Source organism: Oratosquilla oratoria, chromosome 27 (assembly GCF_046742065.1).
Source record: "Oratosquilla oratoria isolate Oo_2021 chromosome 27, ASM4674206v1, whole genome shotgun sequence".
In the NCBI taxonomy this organism is placed as follows: Eukaryota; Metazoa; Arthropoda; class Malacostraca; order Stomatopoda; family Squillidae; genus Oratosquilla; species Oratosquilla oratoria.
The window spans coordinates 51,282,702-51,310,298 of NC_134803.1; the positions used below are offsets into that span (position 1 = coordinate 51,282,702).

A 27,597-nucleotide genomic window follows, 5' to 3' on the forward strand; every position below is an offset into this window, starting at 1 on the left:
GGGAAAGGGAGAAGGAAAGAGAGATAATTTTGCTGCAGTTATTGGACTTGTCATTTTCAAGAAAATTGAGTAGTACCTTTCAATAGCTATCTTTTGTCATCTATTGAATTTTATGAACTAGAGAAAAGCGTTTTGAATTTTCCCTTATGTGGCAATTAAAGACGCATCTGATTGAGAGGCAGTGATCACCTTCACCACTAGATGACAGGAGCATAGTGTAAACACTTGCTGAAATCGTACAGCAGCTGATAGAGAACTGTCACGTCAAAATGGGTAACGCAGACACAAAACTACAGTTCCGTAAAGCTGTTGTACAACTTACAACTAAAACCAAGGCAAGTAAGGAAGGAAAAATAACGACAGTGTATATGACGTAGATATATGGTAGCATATGGTGATACAAGATAGGTTGCCTTGTCATATATTTTGTATTCGTGGAAAATGACGAAAGAATTGTAAACTTGCTGTGGGTATTTATCACTCAAAATAGTAATATATACGTGTTTGTGTGTATTATTATTAGTTCGAATAATTTGAGAAATATATTTAGGAAGAAATTGTCTAACCTTGAATGAAACTGCCCAACTTTTACCCAGTATTTGTAGTTTACCATGTCACTATCTCCACATATATAGAGAATGTATAAAAATTATATTCTAAAATATATCTTGCATATGTATGTATATGTATATATGAATATGTGTGTATATATATATGTGTGTATATATATATATATATATGTATATATATATATATATATATATATATATATATATATATATATATATATATATATATATATATATATATATTCATAGTTAATAGTAACTCACCTTTAGTAATGCTTATTAGATACCCTATGAAAGTAATTAGACTATACCAGTTTGAGTTTTGAGGTTGATCCTCTTCTCAATCAATTTTCACTTTTTAATATGCTGAGTAGGAAAATAAATTTAGGTTATAGAATGGTACAATTCCAGTATCATAAAAAAAAAATCACTTCTTTCTTATTCTTATTTGAAAGATATATTTTTTGTATGACATGGTTAGGATAATTTAAGGTAGGCTAGGTTAGGATAGGAGCTGTTAGCCATCATAAGATTCATGTTAAATATTCATACTTGTGTGATTCTGAAATCCAAAACCAATTTTAGGTTAAAGTATTTGTGGTAAATGATCTGCTTATAGTGATAAATTATTTATATCTGAAAGTGGTGGTCCTGAAAGACGAGCAGAAGAAAGATTTCTTTACTTGTTGTTTGGCATCAAAAGCCTTCAGCATCTTCACCTTCACTTGGAGGTAAAGCCCCAAAGGGTAGATAATGTCTCAGGGCTAGGGCCCAAGATCTTTATCATCTACCACTGTTTTTCATCCATCTTTTTATATTAAGAGAGTTGACAATTGGTGACTGTTTCCTTGCTCTTCCAACAGTGAGCTAGTGACTTAAATTTTATCATTGATTTGTTATTTGTAGTGTATCAGTGGATTTATCATAGCGTATTAGTCAAGTACTAGGTTTTAATATAAAGATTTTGTCATTTCAAATAAATCCAGCAGTTAGGTTATTATTTGGTAAAAGTTGGAGATTACACTTTAGTAGTAGACTTTATTAATAGGTGAGAATTTGCCTTCCTATCTATTGAGGAAAATAATGAAAAGATTAATTTTCCATTTATTAAACTGAAAATGAAACATACAATAACATATGAAAGGAGTTATGACTCAGATTTAAAAGTTCCTGAAGATGTTATATAATGCAAATAAGGATTTCTTTGTCACATATACATCTTGATATTATGAATATTTTATATTGATAGTATTACCATATTTAGAATGCAGAATGTTAAGGTTAGGGATGGTTAAGGTACAAAATATTGGGGTTAAGATAGGTTAGATTAAAGAATAGAACAAATCATGCCCAACAAATGTAGTAACAGTAGTGCTGTTATTTTGGACTTTATATATTAGCCTAGTGATTATTATTGTCTGTCTTAGACCTTTTTTAATCCTAATATTTGATAAGTAATTTCTTGTGAGAAAGATGTTGCTGGAATGACCATCCATGTATCCATGTTGGTTAGGGAGGTTGGCAGCTTTGTTTTGGTTCTGCATTGTCTCTCAGTGGCATTCTTAACAAAAAGATTCTTTCCTTATATAAATCCATGGAAAGAAAAGATTTATATAAGGAAAGAATTTGTCTAAAGAATACCACTGTAAGGGTCTTACGGTGGTATTCTTGAAACAAATTCTTTCCTTGTACATTATAAGTCTTTCCCTTCCAAGGATTTAGATAAGATTTATATAAGGAAATAATTTTTTTTTAAGAATGCCACTGTATATCTCAAGTACAGGGATGATCCTTCATCCCTGAGGTGCAGAGATGGAAGGAAGAGTTGAATGAGTTTTCTTTGTGTATAATCTGGGAAGCTCGCTGACCAAATGGGTTAGGGTGTCGTTACTTGCGGTGAAGGTCTAGGAGATAGGGGTTCAAACCCTGCCACCGGCAGAGTTGGACCAAGGATATGGTTCATTAAATTCTATGCGACATAGGCTTCTGTAAGGGGCACCATCCTAGCCTCCCAATATGGGAAAGTTTGTGACATTAAACTGAATCGCCATCATAATATGAGTAATATGTGCTTTGACTTGGGCCACCCTTTTACAAGAAGAAGGTCTTTGCTATAAATAGATAACATATCTTAAGAACAAATGTGGGAGTCTGTTTTTAGCAATACACATTTTACTGGACAATATCCGAGTATTCAGTTGATAAAATATTTTATTTTATCCACAGACTATCGATGCCACAGATGACATCTTTTGGGAACAGTTTTGGTGTGAACACGTAACAAGCATCCAGGATGTCTTCACACTCATTCCTGCCGCAGAAATACGAGCATTAAGGGAGGAGTCGCCCACAAATTTAGCAACACTGTGCTATAAGGCTGTAGAGAAGCTGGTGCATGCAGCAGATACAGGATGCTCAACTCAACAGGAACAACAGAGTGGTGTGTAAAGAAGAAAAGAATAGATGTTTTGGATGATGGAAGTATAGGAAGATGAATTGGGAAGAAAGAGATCCTCTTAACAAAACTTTGTTTATATGGGTTTACTTGATCCTTAGTAATGTATTACTATAGACTTGAAATAATCATTTTAAGGTGAAATGATCACATATATCAGAAATATTCAGGGAAGGATTATGAAAGCAAAAAGATTGATTTATTTGTCCTCTCAAAGACTAAGTAGAATGCCAAGTTTGAGAGTCACTGCTCCCAAAGATTTTTTTTATTAAAGTGCAGAACATACATTAATGACCATTGTTTTTATATTTACTTGAATATATGTATATTATTATGTTGCAGTTTTGAACTGTGTGCGTATACTCATGCGCATCATTCCGTACATATTTGAGGACCCTGATTGGAGAGGATTCTTCTGGTCAAGTTTACCTGCAGGTGGTGAAGATGGGGAGTGTGGAGAGTCTGTACCGTTAGCACATAGCCTTCTTCATGCCCTCTGTGTGCGTTAAGTATCCTTAATTCAGTTAAACTATTGTCTATCTATAAACCAAAAGCTTCTTCTCCCTTATTAGGGAAGTAGCTTAAATTACAACAATTGCTGAATATTTCTTTAATTTTTGTTTGTCTTTGCACAGTACATTGAGATAGTGTAATTAAAAAATGCTTTTTCATTACTCCTTGACAGTTGACTAATTTATGATCTTTTTGTTTTTCTTACAGGATTTACTCTTCTGTCCAGATTTTACAGTACCGCCTAGTAAGAAATCAGGGCCAGTAAGTGTAGAATCACATACCTTTATGTAAATCAAAGAGCCTTGCTTTCTCTCCCTGATAATGGGGTGGCTAATCCAACACCCACCCACTGTACATCCAACAAAACACATTCATTGCCCTTACCATTTTAGTACCTCATGGATGAAGGGTAATTTTTATCCACCACACTGCTCAGGGTAAAAGCAATGCAGTGAGACACAGTACCTCCACAGTAGGGCCTGACAACCAGAATTGGATTACCCAAACTGCTTCTACACACTGTACAGGGCAGAAACATGAAACATGAGAGAGGAAGAGAGATGGAGTTTGAATGTGTTTGAGATGAAATGTCTGAGAAGTATGATAGGGGTTACTAGGCTGGATAGAGTGAGAAATGAGGAGGTAAGGAGGAGAACAGGGGTGGAAAGGGAACTGGGAGATAGGGTTGATGAAAGAATATTAGGATGGTTTGGACACATGGAAAAAATAAGTGAAGAAAGATTAGTAAAAGAAGTGTAGATGGCAGAGGTGGAAGGAGTGAATATGAGGGGGCGTCCTAGGATGAGATGGATGGATGGGGTGAAAGGGGCATTACAAAAGAGAGGAATATCTGTGGAGGAAGGACAGTAGAGGACAGAAGATAGGGGTGAATGGAGAGGGGTTGTGTATAGATGATGCTGTGATACATGGAGGGGAGTGGGTGGGGGGACATAGATGTAGTCTTACACAAATGCAGTACAGTAGTTTGTCTTTCTAGAGAGATCTATGGGAGAGTCTGAAGACTTCAGGCAGCCAGTGTGAGGCTGTGGGTTTCCAGACTTTGAATGTAGAGGCAACAATTATTATTCTATGCGGGTTAGGGCATCGATACTTGTGGCGGAGATCGAGATGATGATGATTCGAGTCCTGCTTGGGGCGAGTTGAACCAAGGGCATGGTTCATTAAATTCCACACAACAAAGTCCACTGTAAGGGGCACCGTCCTAGCCTTCCAATAGGGGGGAGTTTGTGACGAACCAAATCACTACACTCACCTCATTCTACCATTCACTCTCCTTGCTTCTTCTCTCATACATTCTCCTCATACAGTTTTCCATATATATGGACACTTGGAATGGCTTAGAAGGTGATATAGCCCAAGCCTGAACAATACATGAATTCAAATGTACATACATATACCAAAGGCTTTTTTTCCCCCTTACACGGGGGGCAATTCAAATGTAGAGATGATAATTGGAAATCAAGTATATAGTTTAAGTTGGAACTGTACATGAAATTGAAACTAGGTATGATAAATTGGAGAATAGGAGACAGGACCTAATGCTCCTTGCCTGTATACTACATACATACATGCTACATACCAAAGGCTTTTTCCCCCTACATGGGGGGTAGCCAAAAAGAAAAATGCATAGAAACCACTCCCACCCATTCCATTTCCTATATATTCCACTTCCTTCCACCCTCCTCCCTCCCGCTCATCTTGGCACCTCCTGCTTTAAATATTTGTTTTTATTATATTTCAGGATAAACATGAAGACCTACAAAGTATTGACAGTTGTGAATACATCTGGGAAGCAGGTGTCGGCTTTGCACATGCCCCTCCGCACGTTCCATACCACGATCAATGCCGTACAGAGATCTTGAAGCTCATACTCACATGCTTCAGTCATACCATTTATATGCCCCCATCAGGTAGGTACTCTGTATCTAATAGGATAAGCAGAAACATTGTTCTTGGGTAGATGCATGCACAGTTGCCAGCTCTTGTAATTGGTACAGTACGGAACTAATAATCTTAACCCATACGAAGTGGTACTTTTTTTGTTATACTGGTTGCCGCCAGGCAGTTTTATTCATCTTCACGGCATCCCTTCAGTAGACAAGAGGTTGTGGCCCATTTTGATTAACTTTGTCCATGTTGGACGGTACTTTTTTCTCATGTTCTGGCCACTGCCCAACTATTTCATTCATCTCCATGGGTGTACTGGTGGCGTAATCGAAAGCATACTGGTCTTGCATTCACTTAGTTGTGGGTTCAAATCCCGCACTCCTCTCTGACTCCCAGCAGTGACTGTTACCTGCCCCAGCAGTCCATGTACTTAGGACTAAGGTGACAGCTTCAGCCACAGCTACATGCCCCTCGACATAGGCTATTTACCACCTTACCATGGAACCTGACAGTAGCAAAGGGGTGATGGTAGCAAGGCCTCATATGTAATCAGTATATATGTTTGTGCCATGTCTGGCTCACCTAATGCCTTATTCAGGCAATGTGCATTTAAAGCTGCTCAGATTTTTTTTTTTTTTTTTTTTTTTTTAATGCACACTCTAATAGTGCATTTGTCCTTCCACACAAGGGAAATTGGCACCCAGAACTCCCTTTCCTGCCCCCTTCTCTTTCTCCCTCCCTAATTCCCTCCCCCCTTCCCTCCTTCCTTCCTTCTTGTTACATACATACATATACCAAGACTTTTTCCCCCTTACAAGGGAGGTAGCCAAAAAGGAAAAGGCATAAAATCATTCCCACCCATTCCATCCCTGAATACACTCCACACCCCTCCACCCTTCCTCTCATCTTAGCACCTCTTGGATGACAAGTCATCCCTGCACCTTGTCCACTGCCTTGGGTCAGAAGCAGTGTCGCAAGACACAGCACATCCACAGCAAGGCCGCTTCATTAAATCGGCAACCCCCACTCTCCGTCCCCCCATGCATAAATTAGAAGATGGGGAGAAATCCCTTCGGGCTGCGTCAAAATTTGCTCACACATACTACCTCACCCCCCATCCCCCCACCCATTCCACCTCATGCATCACAACATCATCCATATACAACCATTCTCCATTCACCCCTGTCTTCTGTCCTCTCCTCAACAGACATTGCCCTCTTCCCCAAAGCCCCCTTGTTGTTACTCCTTCTTAATGTTTTGATAATTCTGAGGGTGTGGAAGATTTCTCATGATGAATAAAATCCCCTGGTAGCATCCAGAATGATAAAACATGGGCATCAGATTTTGAAATAAGAGGGTTAAACTATTGTTGTGCTTTTACTTTTAACTGTGTTTGCATGTAATGTAACTATAAGCTGTATATATTATAGGGCTTTGATAACTAGATAATAACTATATATATTGCTGTGATTAGCATCACTATATTCATCTTGGTAGCATACACAGGCATTGTTTTTGCCAAATGCATTAATTCAAATGAAGGATATAGACCAAGATTGTACTGATGAAACAGGCTCTTTATAGTCCAGTTTCAAATGCTTAGCCAAACATGTATAATCATCTGGAGGTTGAGAAAATAGAATTTATAAATGGGTTACCTCAGGCCATAATCTTTTAGGTTCATTTTCACGGTGTTGGGTCGAAAAGTTTGAAGGTTAAGAAAATAGAATTTATAAATAGGTTACCTCGGGTCATAATCTTTTGGGCTCATTTTCACGGTGTTGGGTCAAAAAGTCTCACATTGGCATGCTTTGTCATCATAACAAATTTTAATTTGAGGAGAGACGAGCATACAAGTTTATCATTATTTTCACGTCAGTGCCGTTACCATTTCCATGATTACCGAAACCATAACCACAACCAGGTGAGGGATCTGGGGCCCCCAACCGGTGGATCAGTGCATTCACGTCAGCGGGGAACCGCCACGCTCTTCCTCTTTTCACGTCTCTCCTGAATCTGGTGTGTGGCTATGATCCGGTGGGGCTCGGGGTGCCCTACAATCACCTCCTCTTCTCGGACTCCCGGGAGCCACTCGTGGATGTGGCACTACAGATTCTCATCACAACCCTTGATCATGATGTGTCCAATGCTGCCTGGCCTGAAGCTGAGGAGGTGGGGGAGTCCTGGGTTTAGTAGTTTCATTTAAATAATTCCGTAAATCCTTAATATATTAATATGACTAATTGAATATCATGATCCTGGTGCTCTGATGTGACTCACTGAATATGTCTTGTCTCATTTTTCTAGTGATCATAAGTTTATGGTACTATTTTGTACCTTTATTTTTTCCTGTTTTTTTAAGTAATGTTTATACTTTCTTGCTTAGAAAAGCTTTTAATGGAAGGTTGATTATTGACAACCCATATATAAGTCAAAGGCATTTTCACGATGTCCATATTTGCAGAGCATTTGGCTTTAATATATCAGACTAATATCTTCCATTTTTGTATCTTAACCTAAGTATCTGTAAAAGTTGTCCCTTCCTATCCTTCAATTTACATTTTATCATTTGACCATACACTACAACACAAGTTCAAATAATAGTTATGTAAATGAATTTGTAAGTTAATATTTTTAGTACAAATGATCTCAAATTCTTCAGTAATAAGTGTTTGTATATTTGTCCTTTCACCTGATTCTTTGATTTTATCTTTTTGCAGGCATCTGTTCCAGACAATCTCTTTATTAATTACCTGAGTCGCATTCATCGGGAGGAAGATTTCTCTTTTGTGCTGCAAGGCTTCACGAGACTTTTGAACAACCCTTTGCAACAGACGTACCTGCCACACTCCACCAAAAAAGTCGGCTTCCATCAAGAGCTTTTGGTCTTCTTCTGGAAGTTCTGTGACTTCAACAAGGTTAGTTTTCAAACCAGAATATAGTCATGTTCCTTTAGTTAGTTTAGTTTTACGAATCTGAAAGACTTGTCTTCAAATAGATTTTTTTATTTATTTTTTATTCTATTCAAGATGAAGTTGTATAGAAATATGATGCTGTCACTTCTTTTGTTTCAGAAATTTCTCTTTTATGTATTGAAGAGCAGTGATGTGCTAGACATCCTTGTGCCAATCTTGTACCACCTCAATGATGCCCGTGCAGACCAGTGTAAGTAGTGAGATAATTCTGTTACAACTCATATTCATTCATCACAATTTATATTAATCTCTTGGACTGTCTAGACCAGCGTTTCTCAACCAGGGTTCCGCAAAAGGTCATTGTAATAATGTAATATAGACATAATCCTATCTAACCTATTATTACGATGAAAATAGAATGAGAAAGGTATGGTATATGTTTTTTTGTTTTTTTTTGCGGGAGTTCCTTGAGACATGGAATTTATTTTAAAGGTTATGCAAGGGTAAAAGGTTGAGAAATAATGGTCTAGAGACAGAGCATTAGCCCGACAGGACTCTGGTTAGGGTGTTGATAGGTTCTGAGGAGAGGCAGCAAGGAGGTGATTATCTCTGATGCCCATCTCAAGACTATTATTTGTAAGTGTCATTGGTCCATATATGTGTATTACCTGTATTTGCTCTATGGTGATATTCCCTTGACAAACTCCTTATACAAAGCCAGTCATAAATGATTTATTTATTTATTAGTATTTATTAAATAAGTGTAATGAGAAATAGACATTTGGGAATGGATGTTAAGAGGAGATTGTGTGAAGGGGTGATTGTTCCGACAGCACTGCATGGGGCAGAAACATTGAACATAAGAAAGGAAGAGAGGAAGAGTTTAAATGTGTTTGAGATGAAATGCCTGAGAATTATGGTAGAGGTTACTAGTGAAAAATGAGGAGAGTGAGTGAGGAAAGTTAGTTGGGAGGTAGGGTTGATGAAAGACTAATGGGATGGTTTGGACACATGGGAAGAGTGAGTGAAGAAAGATTATACCCGTTGCACTGAGAACTGGCCGTTAGGGCGGAGCACTGGGAGTACCCCTGTGGTGCCACATCTAATTATTTCATAATTTTATTTTATTTTATAATTCTATTTTATGATTTTATAATGTTGCCACATATGATTATATTATAATTTTTGTCACACACCACCACTGAGGTAAAAATCAAAGCAATGTTTTCTATACAAAGGTTTCGTTTCTTCGAGTCTAGACATGGCATATGGAAAAGAGAGAGCGACGTTGCCGCTACATCTAATCTCTGGCCCCGCCCCCCTCACACTGCATTCAGAAAACATTGCATCCACACGCACGTTCTCGCCATGGATGCCCATGTGTGGCGACACCGGGAAATCTCCTAGCCCTGCCTTATCGGTCATTTCTTCTTGCGCTGACTATAGTGAAAGAGGTGTGGAAGGCAGAGGCGGAAGGAGGGAACATGAGGGGGCAACCAAGGATGAGATGGATGGATGGGGTAAAAGGGGCATTGGGAAAGAGGGGAATGTCTGTTGAGGAAGGAAGGGAGAAGACAGAAGATAGGGGTGAGTGGAGAAGGGTTGTGTATGATGATGCTGTGATGCTTGGGAGTGGGTAGAGGATGGGGAGGGGGGAGTATGTGTGAATGATATTTTGACACAGCCCAAAGGAATTTCTCCCTGTCTTCTTGTTTTCTGCTTGAGGGGATGGAGAGGGGGTTTACCAATTAAATGAAGCAGTCTTACCATGGATGTGCTGTGTCTTGCTGCATTGCCTCTGACCCAGGGCACTGGGTGAGAGATGCAGGGATAGGCCTGTCATTCATGAGGAGCCAAAAAAAGAGGGAGGGAGGGATGGTGAATGGGAGTCAAGTATGTGGGGATGAAATGGATGGGAGTGGATTTATGCTTTCAACTTTGTCTACCTCCCTTGTAAGAGGGAAAAATCCCTTGGTATATGTATGTATGTGTATTTGTTTGTATTCATTCATTTATTTTATGAATAGAATTAATAAAACTTGGATAAAAACTGTGTCTGCCTTTATACACCTTCAACTTTTCATTATATCATGGCTACTTAAACTCATTTCAATTTATCCCCCAGCTCGAGTTGGCCTCATGCACATTGGAGTCTTCATTCTGCTTCTGCTGAGCGGCGAGCGCAACTTTGGAGTGCGACTTAATAAGCCATATACTGCAGCAGTTCCAATCGATATTCCAGTCTTCACAGGTAAACAACTGAAATACCACAAAGTTTTAACTTTTTTCGGACAAGAGTACATTTCTTACCCTGAATAAAATTGTGTGGTGATAAAAATGAAACACAAATCAGGGATAATCGAGATCATCTTAACCTTTCCCTTGGGGTAAAGATGTCTTTTTGTGGGCCAGAAAAGCATTACTGTCATTCTGGTTTTATTCGATTAGGTTACTTTTTGGTTTGTGAGCATAGTAATGGGCAATAAAACTCAAAAGAAAAAATAAAGAAACTGGTATTGCTCAGGCCAAATCAGGGAAGCAAATATGCCCATTCAAAAACAAATTAAAAAAGCATTAATTTTCTTGAGATTTGCTAATTTGTGTTGATAAATCTGTTGGATAACCGAGGCTCTTCTTTTGACACAGGTACACATGCTGATTTGCTTATCATAATATTCCATAAAATTATCACCACTGGACATCAGCGATTGCAACCTTTGTTCGACTGTTTGCTCACCATCCTTGTCAATGGTGAGTATAATATATATATATATATTTTTTTTCTCATAATGAAGGTGAATGAGTGAAGAAAGACTAGTAAAGGAGGTATGGAAGGCAGATGTGGAGGGAGTGAACATAAGGGGACGTCCTAGGATGAGATGGATGGATGGGGTGAAGGGGGCTTTGGGGAAGAGGGGAATGTCGGTTGAGGAAGGACGGGAGAGGACAGAAGACAGAGGTGAATGGAGAATGGTTGTATATGGAAAATGTTGTGATGCATGAGGTGGATTGGACGGGGGAATAGGGGTGAGGTAGTGTGTGTGAGCAGAAATTTTGACACAGCCCGAAGGGATTTCTCCCCGTCCTCTCCTTTATATGGGGGGACGGAGAGGGGGGGTCGCCGATTAAATGAAGCGGCCTTGCTGTGGATGTGCTGTGTCCTGCGACACTGCTTCTGACCCAGGGCAGTGGACAGGGTGCAGGGATGACCCATCATCTAGGAGGTGCTAAGATGGGAGGGAGGGTGGAGGGGTGTGGAGTGTTTTCAGGGATGAAATGGGTGGGAATGTTTTTGTGCCTTGTCCTTTTTGGCTACCCCCCTGGTAAGGGGGAAAAAAGTCTTGGTATATGTATGTATGTATAATGAAGGTGGCGAAGTCAAAACACACACACACTTGATACTCGCTAAAACCCATTTAACCACTTCAGTATGATGACGCCTATGTACACAAGGATATCAGCATCTTGATTATATTTTCTTTTTGTAGTTGTACATGAATTACCCCTGGATTCTGTGAACTGGTTTGGTCACATTTTCTGTGTTTATTATTACTCAGAGTAAAAGAGCAGAAGTAATACAGCAGTGACTTTATATTTTATAATGTGAGTAGTGTGATGCATTGTTCATATTGCAGCCGATGCTGCACATACGAATTTGACTTGTACTGAAGTGGTTAACTTCCCATCTCAGTACCTCATAGAGGTGATATTACAGTGATAGATTTATTAACACACACTTCAACTCCTTACCACAGACCTTTTGTTGGAGACCCTCAGCCCATTGGTCAATCAGTGATAAGATTTTGCAGAGTTCATTCAATCAGTCCAGTGCTCCTGGTCTCTTTTGCAGAAGACTCACAGCCTCTGTGAAACCAACAACAGCCCCATGTACAGGACCATAAGTCACATATATACATACTTATCCCAAAGAGCTTTTTCCCCCTTACAAGGGAGGTAGCCAAAGTCAAAAGGCATAATTTCACTCCCACCCATTTCATCCCCACATACTCCACTCCCATTCACCACCCCTCCCTCCCTCTTTTCTTGGCTCCTCCTGGATGATGGGTCATCCCTGCATCTTACCTATCGCCATGGGTCACTAAGGGAAGAGATATGTTGTTGTCGGGGGATTCAGTGTAGGGCATTGTAGTACGAGGTGTTCTGTATAAGGGAGATAGCCAAAAAACAAAAGCATAAAAACCACTCCCACCCATGCCATCCCCATCACACTCCACTCCATTCTCTTCCCTCCCTCTTATCTTGGCACCTCCTGGATGACAGGTCATCCCTGCGTCTTGTCCACTGCCCTGGGTCAGAAGCAGTGTATCTATTGTGTGGTAATTGTATCTGGGGCATTTTGAATCTGTGTCCAGGCCTATCCTGTGTTGCCACTGTCTTAATGATGGATTGTGTTCTTAGAGTAGGCATGCCAGTATGGTTCTTGTTCAGCCTGTCTGTGGTTCAGCCTGGAAATAGACACTATATGCCCTAGATGCAAGCACCGTGCAGAAAGACAAACATGTTATCAAATATTGCCCTGGGATGCTCGCTGGTCTAGTGGGTTAGGATGTCGCTACTTGCAATGGAGATCAAGGTGTTGGCAGTTCAAACCCTGCCACTAGCGAGGAGAACTAAGGGCGTGATTTGTTAAGTTTCATGCTACAAAGTCCTCTGTAAGGGACACCATCCTAACCTCCTGACAGGGGAGTTTTGTGATATTAAACCAAATCATCACCAGTCAATACTGCCCAACACTTGCATAGTTCAGACAACAATATAAAGCATCTTCTTGTACTGATTTATGGACCAAACCAGGGGTCTTAGCTGGATATGCTGGGTCACAAGTCTCTTGCAAGAAAGTTGTTGCACTTTGAGCAGAAGATATTTTCTGCTGAGATTGACCACCCCATCCTTACCCAACCCCCATTACAGAGGACTTTGTATCGTGGAATTTAATGAATGATGCCAATAGTCCAACTTGCTCATGGCAGGGTCTGAAACTCCATCACCACAATCTCCATCACACATCATGACACTCCATAATGCTCCTAACCAGCTTGACCAGCGAGCATTTATATATATATATATATGAGAGAGAATGTGGGTGGGGAAGGGCAAACGAAGATGTGTTAGGAATAGAGTTTATTGCCCTAACGTTGCGACCAACTTGGTCTTCTTCAGAGGACTACAGCATTACAGACGGATCACAATTCTTATATTCGTAGTGAGAGGGAACCCGCCAAGGTATGAGCGTCATGTTTTCCCTTTGGCTAACGATTTAATTATAAGGACACCATAGCTATTGATGATTATTTGTTAAAAGGTGGAATAAATATAGCAAAAATATCTTCCAATAAAATAGGAAAAATATTTAAGAAACATAATAATATGCGTAATAAACTCAGTGTCATTTACCGTATTCCATGCAACGGTTGTCCATCATCTTACTTCGGTGAGTCAGGTCGAGGGTTCAATAAACGCTTGAATGAGCACAAAAACGATCTCAGGGCTCATAGAACATCTAACTCCCTGGTTCGTCACCTGGACAAATGTGGACATCTTCCTGATTGGAACAACGCAGAAATTCTACACGAGGGATTTGAGAAGAAAATGAGAAAAACTGTGGAAGCTGCACATATCGCCGCCAACAAGAACAACAACGACAGAGACGGATTTAAATGCCTCTCGAAAGCAGCAAGTGTCCTTATAATTAAATCGTTAGCCAAAGGGAAAACATGACGCTCATACCTTGGCGGGTTCCCTCTCACTACGAATATAAGAATTGTGATCCGTCTGTAATGCTGTAGTCCTCTGAAGAAGACCAAGTTGGTCGCAACGTTAGGGCAATAAACTCTATTCCTAACACATCTTCGTTTGCCCTTCCCCACCCACATTCTCTCTCATTTGTCTGAAATAATCTTAAATATATATATATATATATATATATATATTTTTTTTTTTTTTTGCGTATGTGTGTATATATGTACATATGTGTGTGCAGTGATTATTTTCACTAGCAAAATTTGTATAGTAGTATTTATGTGGTGTAAGATCCAAAAAGAAACATGCATTTTCTCGTTTGACAAATTGATTTGATTTGAATTTTTATGCAACATCTTTGTGGCCAAACTTTAATTTGAATTGTAAAGGAAAATTTTCTCATTTATTTGTAGTTATGTTGTTAAATGTCTTTTTTAAGAAACTAAAGTGTTATGTCTTCTTTTATCCCGCAGTGTCTCCCTATGTGAAAACCTTGTCCATGGTTGCGTCCACTAAGCTTCTTCACTTACTGGAAGCTTTTTCCACACCGTGGTTCCTCTTTTCTGCACCCCACCATCATCATTTGGTCTTTTTCCTTCTTGAAACCTTTAACAACATCATCCAGTACCAGTTTGATGGTTGGTATTAACTTGTATTTCTTATTATACAATGTGGCCATTCTGTGGTACTAGTTTTAGTTATATATGTGTGTGTATACTTGATTAATTCCGTTCTGTCTATACCTTGCTGTGAGTGTGCTATGTCTTGCTACATTGTTTCTGACCCAGGGTGATGGGTGAGATACAGGGATTACCCATCATCCAGGAGGAGCCAAGATGAGAGGGAGGGGTGGTGAATGGGGGTGAAATGGGTGGGAGTGGAATTATGCTTTTGTTTAATTTTATTTAATATAATTTAAACTATATTTAATTGATTAATTACATTGTTGCATAAAATTTACATAGTGGAAAACCCACCCCACAGCAGCTAGTAATAGTCCTTGGGCCCTCCCACAGATCTCTCTGGGAAGAAACATTGATCCGTTGTCTGTGTTCTGTTGGTGTGGGACTGTTTCTATTCATTAGCTGAAAGTAGCCGGCCAAAGGGAGAAGTCGCAGGTTGTAAGCTCTTCTCAGCTTGATGTGTAAAAAAGGTGCAAGAAATACAGTTAAAATTGGTAGAGAGAGATCTCATGGTGATATTCTATGAAAAAAAAAGAATCATTCCTTATATAAATCTTATATAAATCCTTGGAAGGGAAAGATTTATATAATGAAAGAATTTTTTTTCAGCATACCACCGTAAGATTCATACAGTGGTATTCTAAAAAATAAAAAAAATAAAAAATCTTTCCTTATATAAGTCTTTCCTTTCCAAGGATTTATATAAGGAAAGATTTTTTTAAGAATACCACTGTCAGTTCCCAGTCCAGGGACTGAAAGTCAGCCTCTCAGAGCTGCACCTCCTAAAAGAGGTGGGGGGTTGATGGGCTTCGAAAATTGGAGCCATTGTCCATCTTGCAGGACTACCACATGTAGATACCTGTCCTCTTCCTCTTCTTTTTTCTTCTCCCTTCCTCACCCCACTTCTTTATTTTTCTTCTTCTTCTCGTTTATTTTCTTTAAGCTCTTTATCCAGGAGGTGCCAAGATAAGAGGGTGGAGGGGAGTGGAGTATGATAGGGATGGAATGGGTGGGAGTGGTTTTTATGCCTTTGTTTTTTGGCTACCTCCCTTATAAGGGGGGGAAAAGCCTTTGGTATATGTGTGTATGTATTTTTCAAAATTCTGATCAAAATTTTGTTTCATAAAATCCATCCTTCTCTGCATTGTTCCATCCAGAATCAGCAGTGGTTTTGTGTATCTTGGTGATCATGATTTTGATTTATTAATGACTTGCTTTGAAAATATATTTATTTTCATGTTTTACATTTACTTTTTGTTTTCGCAGGCAACAGCAACCTTGATTCATTAACGACTTACTTTGAAAATATATTTATTTTCGTGTTTTACATTTACTTTTGTTTTCGCAGGCAACAGCAACCTCGTGTACACAATTATCCGGAAGCGAGCTGTGTTCCATGCTTTAGCAAACCTTCCAACAGACTACGGCACTATTAACAAGTCTCTGCACCGTCGTGGCAAGCGAGCACTCATTCGGCAGCCATCCTCTGAATCGTCTCGGGACTCGCGCATGATGGAAGGCTCCCACCCAGCTCAGCCAGCCATGCCCGGCACAAAGACAGCGACCCTTGCAGCGCTGCCAGGTATTGAGACAGAAGCTGGCAAAAGTTTTATGTAGAGGGATATGACAGAATTAAGGAACAAACCTGAGTATGTACTAGTTTTGTTTCAATATCAGCCATTGGAAAAGACTGCTGAAACTATAGATCCTCAGTAAAGCTGTGTAACTATTGTGTACTATTATTATTATTTATTTTTTCTTTTATTTATTTATTGTCTTTTCTTATATATTGCATGTACATGTATTTGTTTATCATCATTATTTATTTAAATTTTTTTTATATGTATTGCATGTATTTGTGTATCATTATAATACTATGAACACGTTTCTTGAAGGTTTGGAGAAGATGACCGAGAAGGAGTCAGCTCACCCAACAGTGCAGCAATTATCAGAACTCACGTCAGTTTCGGCCAACGGTGACTTGGTCTCGGCAACTACGCCTACGTCCCCAAATGCTCCTAGCCAGCTGCCCGTAGTGGCCCCAGGAAACCTCGAAGACAGCCCAACCCATTCCATTCTGCCAGCCACAAGTGTCCAGCCTCCAGCTCAGGACCAACAAGTCCCGATCGACAGTCCACAGACACCAGAAGTAAGGTGTCATCAGGTTGTGTTTTTTTTAGATTCCTGCATCAGTTCTTTACAACACTTATTAATATGACTTGGGGCTTCTACTAATGGACTTTTTTTGTAATCCATACTCAATAACCCTTAATTTTTCTCCTTATCTCTGCCTGCCTGTATTCTCTCATTCTCTCTTTCTTGTTCTCTCTCTCTCTCTCTTTGTTTTCTCTTTCTCTTTTGTTCTCTCTCTATCTTGTTCTCTCTCCCTCCCTCTGTGTTCTCTCTCTCTCTTTTTCTCACTCCCTTTCTTGTTGTCTCTCCCTCTCTTGTTCTTTCTCTCTCTCTCTCTCTCTCTCTCTTACTCTCAATCTTTGTTTCCTGTTGATTTCCTCATTTTGGCATCGCTTGTTTTTCTTCAAGCTATATAATGTTGTATAGTCATTGATCATAACTCATAACCCCCGTAGAGTATTTTGAGGTTTTTGTGTATTGTTACTACTAAAAACTTTCAATTTTTTTTTTCTTGACTAATGGATAACAAGTTGTAGTTCACCACTTTATGTTTAGAGAAATTAAAAGTTGTTATAGAATATCTCACTGTCCCACTTCTCTTCAAGAAAAATGTAGAAGAAGAAAGGAGAGGTGACGGGTGGGAGGAACCCGAAGGAGCAGAAGGAGAACCTGAAGAGACCAATGGAGGGACATCAAAATCAGTCAGCAGTGTAAGAACCCAATACTCAAGCTTTTAGACAGGTTTGGTGGCGATGTGATGGGGAATGGGGCTAATTGGGGGGTGTAAAGCCTCATTGACACTAGGCTGGTTTAGTAGCTGCTGGTGCTAGAAACTTGTAAACTACCCCTCTTCTTACCCAATGTCAGTGAAAAGGTGGCACATACATACATACATATACCAAAGGCTTTTTTCCCCCCTTACAAGGGAGGTAGCCAAAAAACAAATGCATAAAATACACTCCCACCCATTCCATCCCCATATACTACACTCCTATCCCCCCTCCCCCCACCCCACCCAGACAATGTGCCACCTCCACATCCCGCCCACTGCTCTGGGCCAGAAGCAGCACCATAAGACAAAGCACATTCACAGCAAGGCCAAGTGGATAGTTAATAAACTTGCCCAAAAACTATCCTAGTGTCACCACTTACTTGCTAGGTAATTTAACTTGCAGGTAGCACTAGCAAATACTAAACTAGCTACTATCAACGAGGCTTGAGGACAGGGGCATAATAACTAATTTGAAACTACAGTTAATTTACAATTAGTAATTGTATATCAGTGGGTGCTTGGTAATCATGTATTTGCATGTGAAGTTTTGTTGGTGATCGGGAATTTAATCACAAAATTTTTAAACTACTCATGTATATTGAAAAATTAGGATTTTTATTTTTGCTGTGTTTTGTAGCTTTCATGAAATACTCTTTTGTGTTATATAAGATTATGATTGAATCAGGAAGGAGAGAAACCAGACTTTGGTTACCTTCCTTGCAAGAAAGAAAAAGCCCTCGGTATATGTATGTACATACATATACCAAAGGCTTTTTCCCCCTTACAAGGGATGTAGCCAAAAAACAAAGGTATAAAATCCACTCCCACTCATTCCATCCCCACATACTCCACTCCCATCCAACCCCCCTCCCTCCCTCTTATCTTGGCTCTTCCTGGATGATGGGTTATCCCTGCATCTCATTCACTGCCCTGGGTCAGAAGCAGTGTCACTAGACACAGCACATCTGCTGCAAGGCTGCTTTATTAAATTGGAAATTGGCACCCCCCCCCCCTCTCCATCCCCTCATGGAGAAAAAGAGAAGATTGGGAGAAGTCCCTTTGGGCTGCAACAATTTATTTTTCACACATACTTCCTCACCCCCCATCCCCCACCCACTCCCTTTCATGCATCACAGTATCATCCATACACACCATTCTCCCATATCTTCTGTCTTCTCCCACCCTTCCTCAACAGACATTCCCCTCTTTCACAATGCTCCTTTTACCCCATCCATCCATCTCATATTTGGTCACCCCTTCATGTTCACTTCTTCCACCTCTGCCTTCCACACCTCTTTTACTAATCTTTCTTCACTTGTTCTTTCCATGTGTCCAAACCATCCCAATACTTTTTCATCAACCCTATCTCCCAACTCCTTTTCCATCCCCATTCTCCTCCTCACCTCCTCATTTCTCACTCTATCCAGCCTAGTAACCCCTATCATACTTCTCAGGCACCTCATCTCAAACACATTCAAACTCCTCTCTTCCTTTCTTGTGTTCCATGTTTTTGGCCCATACAGTGCTGTTTGCACAATCACTCCTTCATATAATCTCCTCTTAGCATCCATTCCCAAATGTCTAGTTCTCATTACACTTTTTTAATCCCACAAGGCATTTACTTGCTTCTCTCAATCTACATTCTACCCCCACCTCCACTCCTCCCTTTCCCGCCACATTCACACCCAAGTATCTAAAACTATCCACTTCCACCAGTCTCTCCCTTAATACTCAGTCCCAGTCTGCTGCCACTCGCTCCCCTTGTACATCTCATCACCTCACTTATACCCATATTTATCTTCAACTTTCTTCTTTCACACACCATCCCAAACTCTGTCACTAACTTCCTCATTTCCTCCTCTGTTCCTGCCACAAGCGCAGTGTCGTCAGCAAACAACAACTGGCTTATCTGCCACTTTTCTCCATTTTCTTTAAGTATCACCAATCCCTGACCATTACCCTTACATTTACCTCTCATACCACCCCATCTATGTATAAATTGAACAGCCAAAGAAATATAACACATCCCTGGCAAAATCCCACCTTTACCTCAAACCACGCACTCTCTCCATTTCTGATTCTAACACAAGCTCTGCTACTCTATTAAAATCTCTTGATTGCTCTTAACAGTTTTTCTCCTATCCCATATATCTGCAATACCTCCCACAGTGCCTTCCTGTCTACCCTGTCATAAGCCTTTTCCAAATCCATAAAGGCCCAAAATACATCCTTTCCTTTTCCTAAAGCTTTCTCACATATGTGTCTTACCACAAAAATCTGATCTACACATCCCTTACCTGTCCTAAACCCACACTGTTCCTCACCAATTACTCCCTCTGTTCCTCTCGTCATCCTCTCAATCAAGACCCGCCCATAAGCCTTCCCAGCTACACTTGTTAAGTGTAGTTGTATGTATGTAATAATGTTAAAACTCAAAAAAAGTTTTTCATTTGGAGATGTACATCACAGGATTTATTCTGCCTGACAACAGCCCCTAAGAACCCATTGAATAGAATAGTATGTATAGAAAATAAGGGTTTGTGTATTATAAGCAGTAGCCAAGCACATTAGTTGTAACATGTGGTATCCCAGTTTATTTATTAAGTGGTGTAATTTGCAGCCAACTGGGCGATCAAGTCCCTCACCATCTGTCAAGTCTGTCCAGTCCGACTCTTCAGGCCCCAGCATGATGTCATCTGTTGGACGGTGTGATTCCGTGGCCTCGAATGCAACTCTCCCAAATCTCAGTCAACACTGGACTCCCTCCTCTTCGTGGGTTCTCTCCTGGAAAACCAAACTCCCGTTGCAAACTATCATGAGGCTTCTTCAGGTTCTTGTGCCGCAAGTGGAGAAAATCTGTATTGACAAGTTAGTGAAAAGATATGATTTTATGTTGTGATGTGTATTACAGATGTATGGACTTTAGGTAATTCTGTTGAAGGCAGTCTATTTTTACATAAGAAGTAGAGCATGCATGAGGGATGGGAATATTAGAGAGAATGCAATGGTTTGATTGGAGCCACTGAATAATCCTGAATGGGTGGGAGTGGTTTCTATGCCTTTTTCTTTTTGGCTACCCCCCATGTAGGGGGAAAAAACCTTTGGTATATGTATGTATGTATGTGATGGTTAGGCTGACATTTTACTTCATGGAGAGAGATGCTGTAGATAAGAGAAAAAATGTATATAGTTGTATTTCAAGTATATAAAAAAGTTTACATCTCAGTACAATAAACTGAGTTTGTATTTTCAGTGAGACATACATACATATACCAAAGGCTTTTCCCCCCTTTACAAGGGATGTAGCAAAAAAACAAAGGCATAAAATCCACTCCAACCCATTCCATCCCCACATACTGGATGGGAGTGGATTTTATTCAGACATACACTGGAAAAATATCTGACAAGGACCTTTTTCTGATCTATTTTTTTCAGAGGTTTGACTGATGAGAGTGAGATCCTCAGATTCCTCCAACATGGAACCCTAGTGGGTCTTCTCCCTGTTCCTCACCCCATCCTCATCCGCAAGTACCAAGCGAATGCAGGAACCACCATGTGGTTCCGCACCTACATGTGGGGAATCATTTACCTCAGGTATGTATTGGGAAATACGTATAAACACTGTATTTGCTCTCATCAACTCTCTAGACACATCTCCACCATCAACTCTGCCATACAATTTTTTCCTGGAACTCTGCACTTCCCAGCCACTCCATCTATTGGTTAATTTTCTATCCTAGCATTAAGGTCTCCCAATACCACTACATTGACATTTCTCCCTAAACCCTCTATGCACTCGTTTAAATCTATCCAAAAAGCCTCACTTTCCTCTACACTCTTCTCACTACCAGGCCCATATGCACTTACAAAAACCCACATCTCCCTTCCAAGTTTCACCTTTATCCACATTAACCTTGAAGAAACCTACTTCCATTCCACCACACGCTTACCTATTTCTTCACTTACTAGTATAGCCACCCCATCTCTCCCTCATCCTCTCTTCATTCCTGAGATCCTTCCAACTACACTCCGAAACTCAAACTTGCCCCTCCCTTTCAACTTGGTTTCACTCAATGCCAACACATCTATCTTTCTCCTCACAAGTATACTGTTTATCTTCCCTTTTACTCTCATCTGTACCACATCCATGCACATTAGAATACTGATTGGAAAACTCCCAGAGGCCCTCTTATGCCTCTTTGTTTTTAGGAATGTCCTCTTTGGGGTTCTGCAAATTGCAAAAATGAATATTCAGAGAAGTTGTACAGAACAGTAACAAGAGGGGGGGACAGCATAACAGAGGGACAGTTCCAGTATAATAAAATATATTATATATATATAGACATACACATACACTCAGGTTATCTGTTACACAGGCACTTGGTTCTCAACAGCAATTGTGCTACAGAAACCTACACAGTACAACTAAACCTATGGGAAAAATTAAATTTGTCCTTGAATTTTGCCTAAGGATATCCAGCATTACTCCAGTCTACATAAGCTGTTATTAAATGAATGATGTAGGGAAAGCTAGATTAAGAGCAGCTAGAGAAATAGATATACAAGTTCAAAATTGTCTTTAAGTTTTTAAGCCTTTCTCCTTGAATTCTCTAGTGCAGCGTTTCTCAGCCTTTTACCTTTGCGTAACCTTTAAGATAAATTGCATGTCTCAAGGAACACCTGCACAAAAAAAAAAAAATACATATACCATATCTTTCTCATTTTATTTTCATCGTAATAACAGGTTAGATAGGATGATGTCTATATTACATTATTACAATAACCTTTTGCACAACCTTAGGGTTCTGCAGAACCCTGGTTGAGAAACACTGCTCTGGTGTAAGTAATGTGTTCCTTCTTATTTCAGAAATGTCGATCCTCCAATATGGTACGATACTGACGTGAAACTCTTCGAGATTCAACGTGTCTAATCTCCACATCTGAACCTCGCCTCCACAGCTGTCCACTTTTGGGCAATCTCGCTACTCCACTCCTCTATTCTTCTCTCTCATTCCACTCTATCTATCATCTTCTCATTTAACTTTCTATTATAAACACTCCAAACATCTTCATGGATCCATTTGTTTTTGTAATTCATTATTTATTACATTTATTTAAATTTATTCAAGCTCCATTGTGTTCTTCAGTTATTACACTAGCATAAGTCTTTTGCTATCCATAGTCATCAAAAAAGTTTCAAGATTTAGGTTTGTAAACAAACATAAAACATCAGGCAGAGTTCCTATAGAATACACTTGTTTTTATGAATGAATACAACTGTTTCAGTGGATCATGTAGTTCTACTTTTTCTATTAATCATACTTAGGCTAGTTCTTGGTACCATTTAGCTAATTTGGTCTGCCCTCATCACCATAGTCATTCTCTGAAATATATCTTTCTCATTATTTATCTTATCCTTATTTATGTTTTATTGATCATAATGAATCAAGGCTAGGTTCCTTTTTATAAGAAGTTCATTATGGTACGATAATGTGCAATTTTGTATCACAGATACTTCGCATCTCATTCACCTTACAGGTAAATGTAATGGAACTTCATGTGTATAGATAGGTGCAGTTTTTTATATTTACCTATCACTATAGGTAGTGATGTTTTTTAGACATAGTAGCGTGTTTGGTTGTCCTGTATTAGCGAGAGAATTTATGTTTGCTACTGCTTTTATAATCGAGTTTATCTTTGTAGATATATTAGAGAAGAAATCTGTATGACTGTTAGATCACTCAGAGCTTTATTATTAAGATTAATTGATGCACACATCTTCATTAGTACCAATGATGCCAAGCTATCCAACTTTATTCTTTAGTTCCCTTTCAACATCCCATGTAAATTTTATATTGGGTTGTCTTTTCCATTGACAGTGCTTTAGACTTCTCTAGTGTTTTTTAAATTATTTGCATATCTCAGCTTTAAGTTTTTTGTGTTTTGCCCATGTCAGTGCAATATATTATAATTATTTTGATATATATATATATATATATATGTGTGTGTGTATATATCTGTCTATCTCTATCTATCTCTGGGACAAATAGCGACCTGCACATTGTGGTTGTGTTCTTAAATGGAACTGAAGTTGTCACCTTTCCCCTTGGACTATTGACGCAGGTAACCAACACTGCTGGAAATTGGAGAAAAATACAACACTCAAAGTTCTGACTGGGAAGATGCAAGGCACAATCAAAAGTGTGCTGGTATTGAATCTTCCTAGTTGTGGGTTCAAGTTGCAGATTTCTCCGATTCCTGGCAGTGACTATTACCTGCCCCAACAGTGATGGCTCTTGCTGCAGTGATGCAACTCCTGGCATGTGCCCCTCGCCTTCAGCTCCACCTTATAAAGAGACCAATGATCGATACCTGCAAGTGCTAGTCCAAAAATATAGAATTAGGAAGAAGTCATCTTTGCTGCTCATCTTCAAAATCGATCAAAAAATGTCGCCTCCAACTCGAGGTGTTAACCCGAGAGACTGACACTCAGACTTCAGACTCAGCCCAAGATCTTGATCAACTTTGACTATTTTCTATCACTTCACGTGAGGAGAGCAGACAACCAGCTATTGCTCCCCTCTTCTCATTAGTTGACACCGTACAATTATTCTTTTTCATCTTACCTTTATGCATTGGCACTACACATACCTTTCTCCAGTCCTCTCTCACCATCGATTATTTCCAAATATTGATGCTGCCACTTTTTACTTTTTATCATGACAATGATCTTTTGTGATTAGACAACAAAGCTGTCTCAGTAGCTCTCTAGTGAGTTTGAATTTTCAGTAGCAGTTTAGTACATGTACAGTTGACAAGATTTCAAAGGGGTCCACATCATTATGTGGACACAAGTATTTGTCATATAAAGCACATTTCATGACATTGAGGACCAGGATGGAATCTTGACAATTGTATATATTTATATGTATATAATGGAGACCCTCTCCCCTGTATAAGGGAGTTGGTGACAATTGTACTTGAATAAAGAAATAGCTACACTGTCTGATTTTACAGATAGTACTAATAAGTTTGCAGTATGATTCAAAGAGAATATAGCTTCAGAAATTACCTTTTAATAATAATAATACATACATATACCAAAGGCTTTTTCCCCCTTACAAGGGAGGTAGCCAAAAAGAAAAAGGCATAAAAACCATTCCCACCCATTCCATCCCTAATACACCCCACTCCCTTCCACCCTCCCTCTTATCTAATAATGATAATAATAAGTTTATTTGGCAATGAAGTGCAGATAATGAAAAGAACACATAGCTCGAAATAACAATTACAATTGCCGAGGATAACAAAAAAAAGCATGTAAGCTTATTTCCATTGTGGTTTACACAAATTACAAGAGCACGGGTAGTCCTTGTGCTTCACATCTAAGTAACTTGAGTTCAGATCTCTGGGATCGATAAAAAAAATAAGTCCTGGTAGTAATGTATCATACATAACCACAACATATCCTTGCAACCTTTTAGATTTGCCTTTACACACACACACACTCGAATTTAAGACCAAACTAGACACTGTGAGATACAAAGGCATAGCTCCCCTTCCTGTAAAATACAACTTGGTAAATACACACACACACACAAACACACCACTGCTGAATATCCTTATCCACCCTCTTGTAATTTGTTGTCATCATCCATCCGTCCATGTAATGAAAAGATACTTTTATGTTCATCAATCTGTATTTCATCTTTACAGTCTTACTGATATATTTGATGGATGACAAATTTCCAGTGACCAACACTCCCAGTTTATTCTTCTGTTTTGATTTTGTAGTTGTGTGAATTCCCTGTAAATAATTCATTGATGATCTTTTATAGCAATTTGGATATTGTTTTCATTTTTTTTTTTTTTTTCACACTTGGCTCCAATCATATACATTATATAGATATTTTTTTGTAACAACTTGCCATGTTCTTACTTTTATTCTGTTATCATCTTTATACATACATACATACATTTACCAAGGACTTTTTCCTCCCTTTCAAGGAAGGTAGCCAAAATGATATGGTTTAACATCACAAACTCCCCCCTATCAGAAGACTAGGACGGTGCCCCTCACAGAGGACTTTGTAGTGTGGAATTTAATAAACCATGCCCTTGGTTCAACTTTGTCAGTGGAAAGGGTTCGAACCGCCATCCCCTCAACCTTTGCCGCATGCAATGACGCCCTAACCCGCTCAGCCAGCGAGCTTCCAAGATAAAAAGGCATAATTCCACTCCCACCCTTTTCATTCCCACACACTCCACTCCCATTCACCACCCCTCCCTCCCTCCCTCCTTCTTTGTATCTTTGTATCATCTGCAAACATATTAGTGTAGCTGGTCGTTCCTTCCATCATGTTGTTTACATAGATCAAGAACGTTACTGGTGCCAGGTGAGGAGAGACGGGTTAGAATTGTGTGCTGGACACCACTTCTGGGAAAGAGTAGGTTAGTTAATGCTCTTCATGTAAGGAATGGTGACTGCAGTCTTTGTCTTATACTCTTCCTGTGCCATATTGAAATAGTCCAAAAAAATTAGCTGTCCGATGCATGTTTGAGTCGTACCATTACTAAGTCGCAAACATGGAAAAAACTTTGCCCCTCACCTCATTTTCTAGAAAATACACCAAAATGCCAAGACCACATCAGTCATTATCTCTTACCAGTGTGTTTAATGACAAGAACAAAGTTGATTTGTTTTGAGAGAACTTGTGGATTTTTTATTAAGGTGTGTGTATGTACGTGTGTGTGTGTGTGTATGATGTCTGTATTTGTAGATCTATAATACAAAGTACTAAAAAGCAACTTATGAATATTTTTTTATAAAAATGTATACTGAAAGCTTGGTGTAGCTTTGTTTGTATTATTGTCAGGTTTAGAGGGTTTAAAGACCCATAGAATTGAGTCTTGTTGGACATCAATAAGGTTGAATGATTGATTGATTGATTGATTGACCCAATCATGTACAGAGGAACTTGAAACTCTTGTAGTGGTGGACACTGTTTTTATATAGGAGTACTTGTGCACTTATCTCATTCATGTTGATTACATTTTAAGCCCCAAATGTAAAATTGTGCAACTAACGTTATCATATAGAGTTAGCATTTATCAGCACTGCGGTGATCTGTGATGTGCCCAATGCACTTAGTTAGGTCTTACCATACTTTTAAGGTATCAATGAGAAACAGTCAGTACATGCAGTAGGATAAAAATGTCATTGGTTGGCAAGCATTATCCGTCACTGAGTTCTCCTACGGAGTATGGATGGACGTAGAATCAGTGGACAGTATTTCTGTACTGAAAAGTTGTGACTTGTATGGAGGTGCTTTGTGTATAGAAGTTATGGGGTATATTAAAGTTGCAAAGTATATGATAGAAGAATTTTATCTAGTATGTCATCATGAAGCACCACATATCTAATACTATTTATATAACCTTAATCCTGATATTTTATTTGACCTTGATGTTTTGAAATGTGTTAAAAGAAATGTTCCTTGAAAATTACTCAATGTAGGTCATGTTTACATGGAACAAATCAGTGTGGAAGACTCAGATATCTGAAGTCCAGTACATGCATACATATACCAATGGCTTTTTCCCTCCTGCAAGGGAGGTAGTCAAAGGCATAAAACCACTCCCACCAATTTCATCCCCACATACTCCACTCCCATTCACCACCCCTCCCTCCCTCTTTTCTTTGCTCCTTCTGGATGATGGGTCATCCTTGCATCTTGCCCACTAGCCCGGGTCAGAAGCAATGTAGCAAGACACAGAACATCCACAGCAAGGCCGCTTCATTTAATCAATAACCCCCCACCCCTGTCCCATCATGCAGAAAAAGAGAAGACTGGGAGAAATCCCTTAGGGCTGTATCAAAATATTCACA

The 27,597-nt window shown here is 39.3% G+C and overlaps 1 protein-coding gene across 5 annotated transcripts; it reads left to right on the plus strand.

The window, feature by feature from the left end:
- Positions 1-27,151, plus strand: LOC143040057 (protein HID1). Of its 5 annotated transcripts, none has more exons than XM_076210681.1 (18): positions 3-335; positions 2,796-3,009; positions 3,367-3,524; positions 3,745-3,798; positions 5,300-5,468; positions 7,370-7,617; positions 8,166-8,363; positions 8,520-8,610; positions 9,599-9,814; positions 10,486-10,611; positions 11,007-11,111; positions 14,594-14,758; positions 16,152-16,385; positions 16,699-16,952; positions 17,542-17,646; positions 20,329-20,576; positions 21,144-21,302; positions 22,576-27,151. In XM_076210681.1, the coding sequence occupies exons 1-18, from the start codon at positions 270-272 to the stop codon at positions 22,637-22,639; spliced, it is 2,874 nt and encodes a 957-aa protein (XP_076066796.1). In that variant the 5' UTR covers positions 3-269; the 3' UTR covers positions 22,640-27,151. The 5 variants fall into 5 exon arrangements, with proteins under 5 accessions (XP_076066798.1, XP_076066799.1, XP_076066796.1 ...); XM_076210682.1 differs by having other exon boundaries at positions 9,620-9,814; XM_076210683.1 differs by lacking the exon at positions 17,542-17,646 and having other exon boundaries at positions 1-335.
- Positions 27,152-27,597: the final 446 nt, after the last annotated feature.

Bases quoted from the DNA above. Each gene is read 5' to 3' on its own strand.
- LOC143040057 (XM_076210681.1), top strand. From the start codon at position 270: ATGGGTAACGCAGACACAAAACTACAGTTCCGTAAAGCTGTTGTACAA. The intron at 3,525-3,744 runs GTGCGTTAAGTA...TTTTTCTTACAG, and splicing joins GCCTTCTTCATGCCCTCTGT to GATTTACTCTTCTGTCCAGA. The intron at 3,799-5,299 runs GTAAGTGTAGAA...ATTATATTTCAG, and splicing joins CTAGTAAGAAATCAGGGCCA to GATAAACATGAAGACCTACA.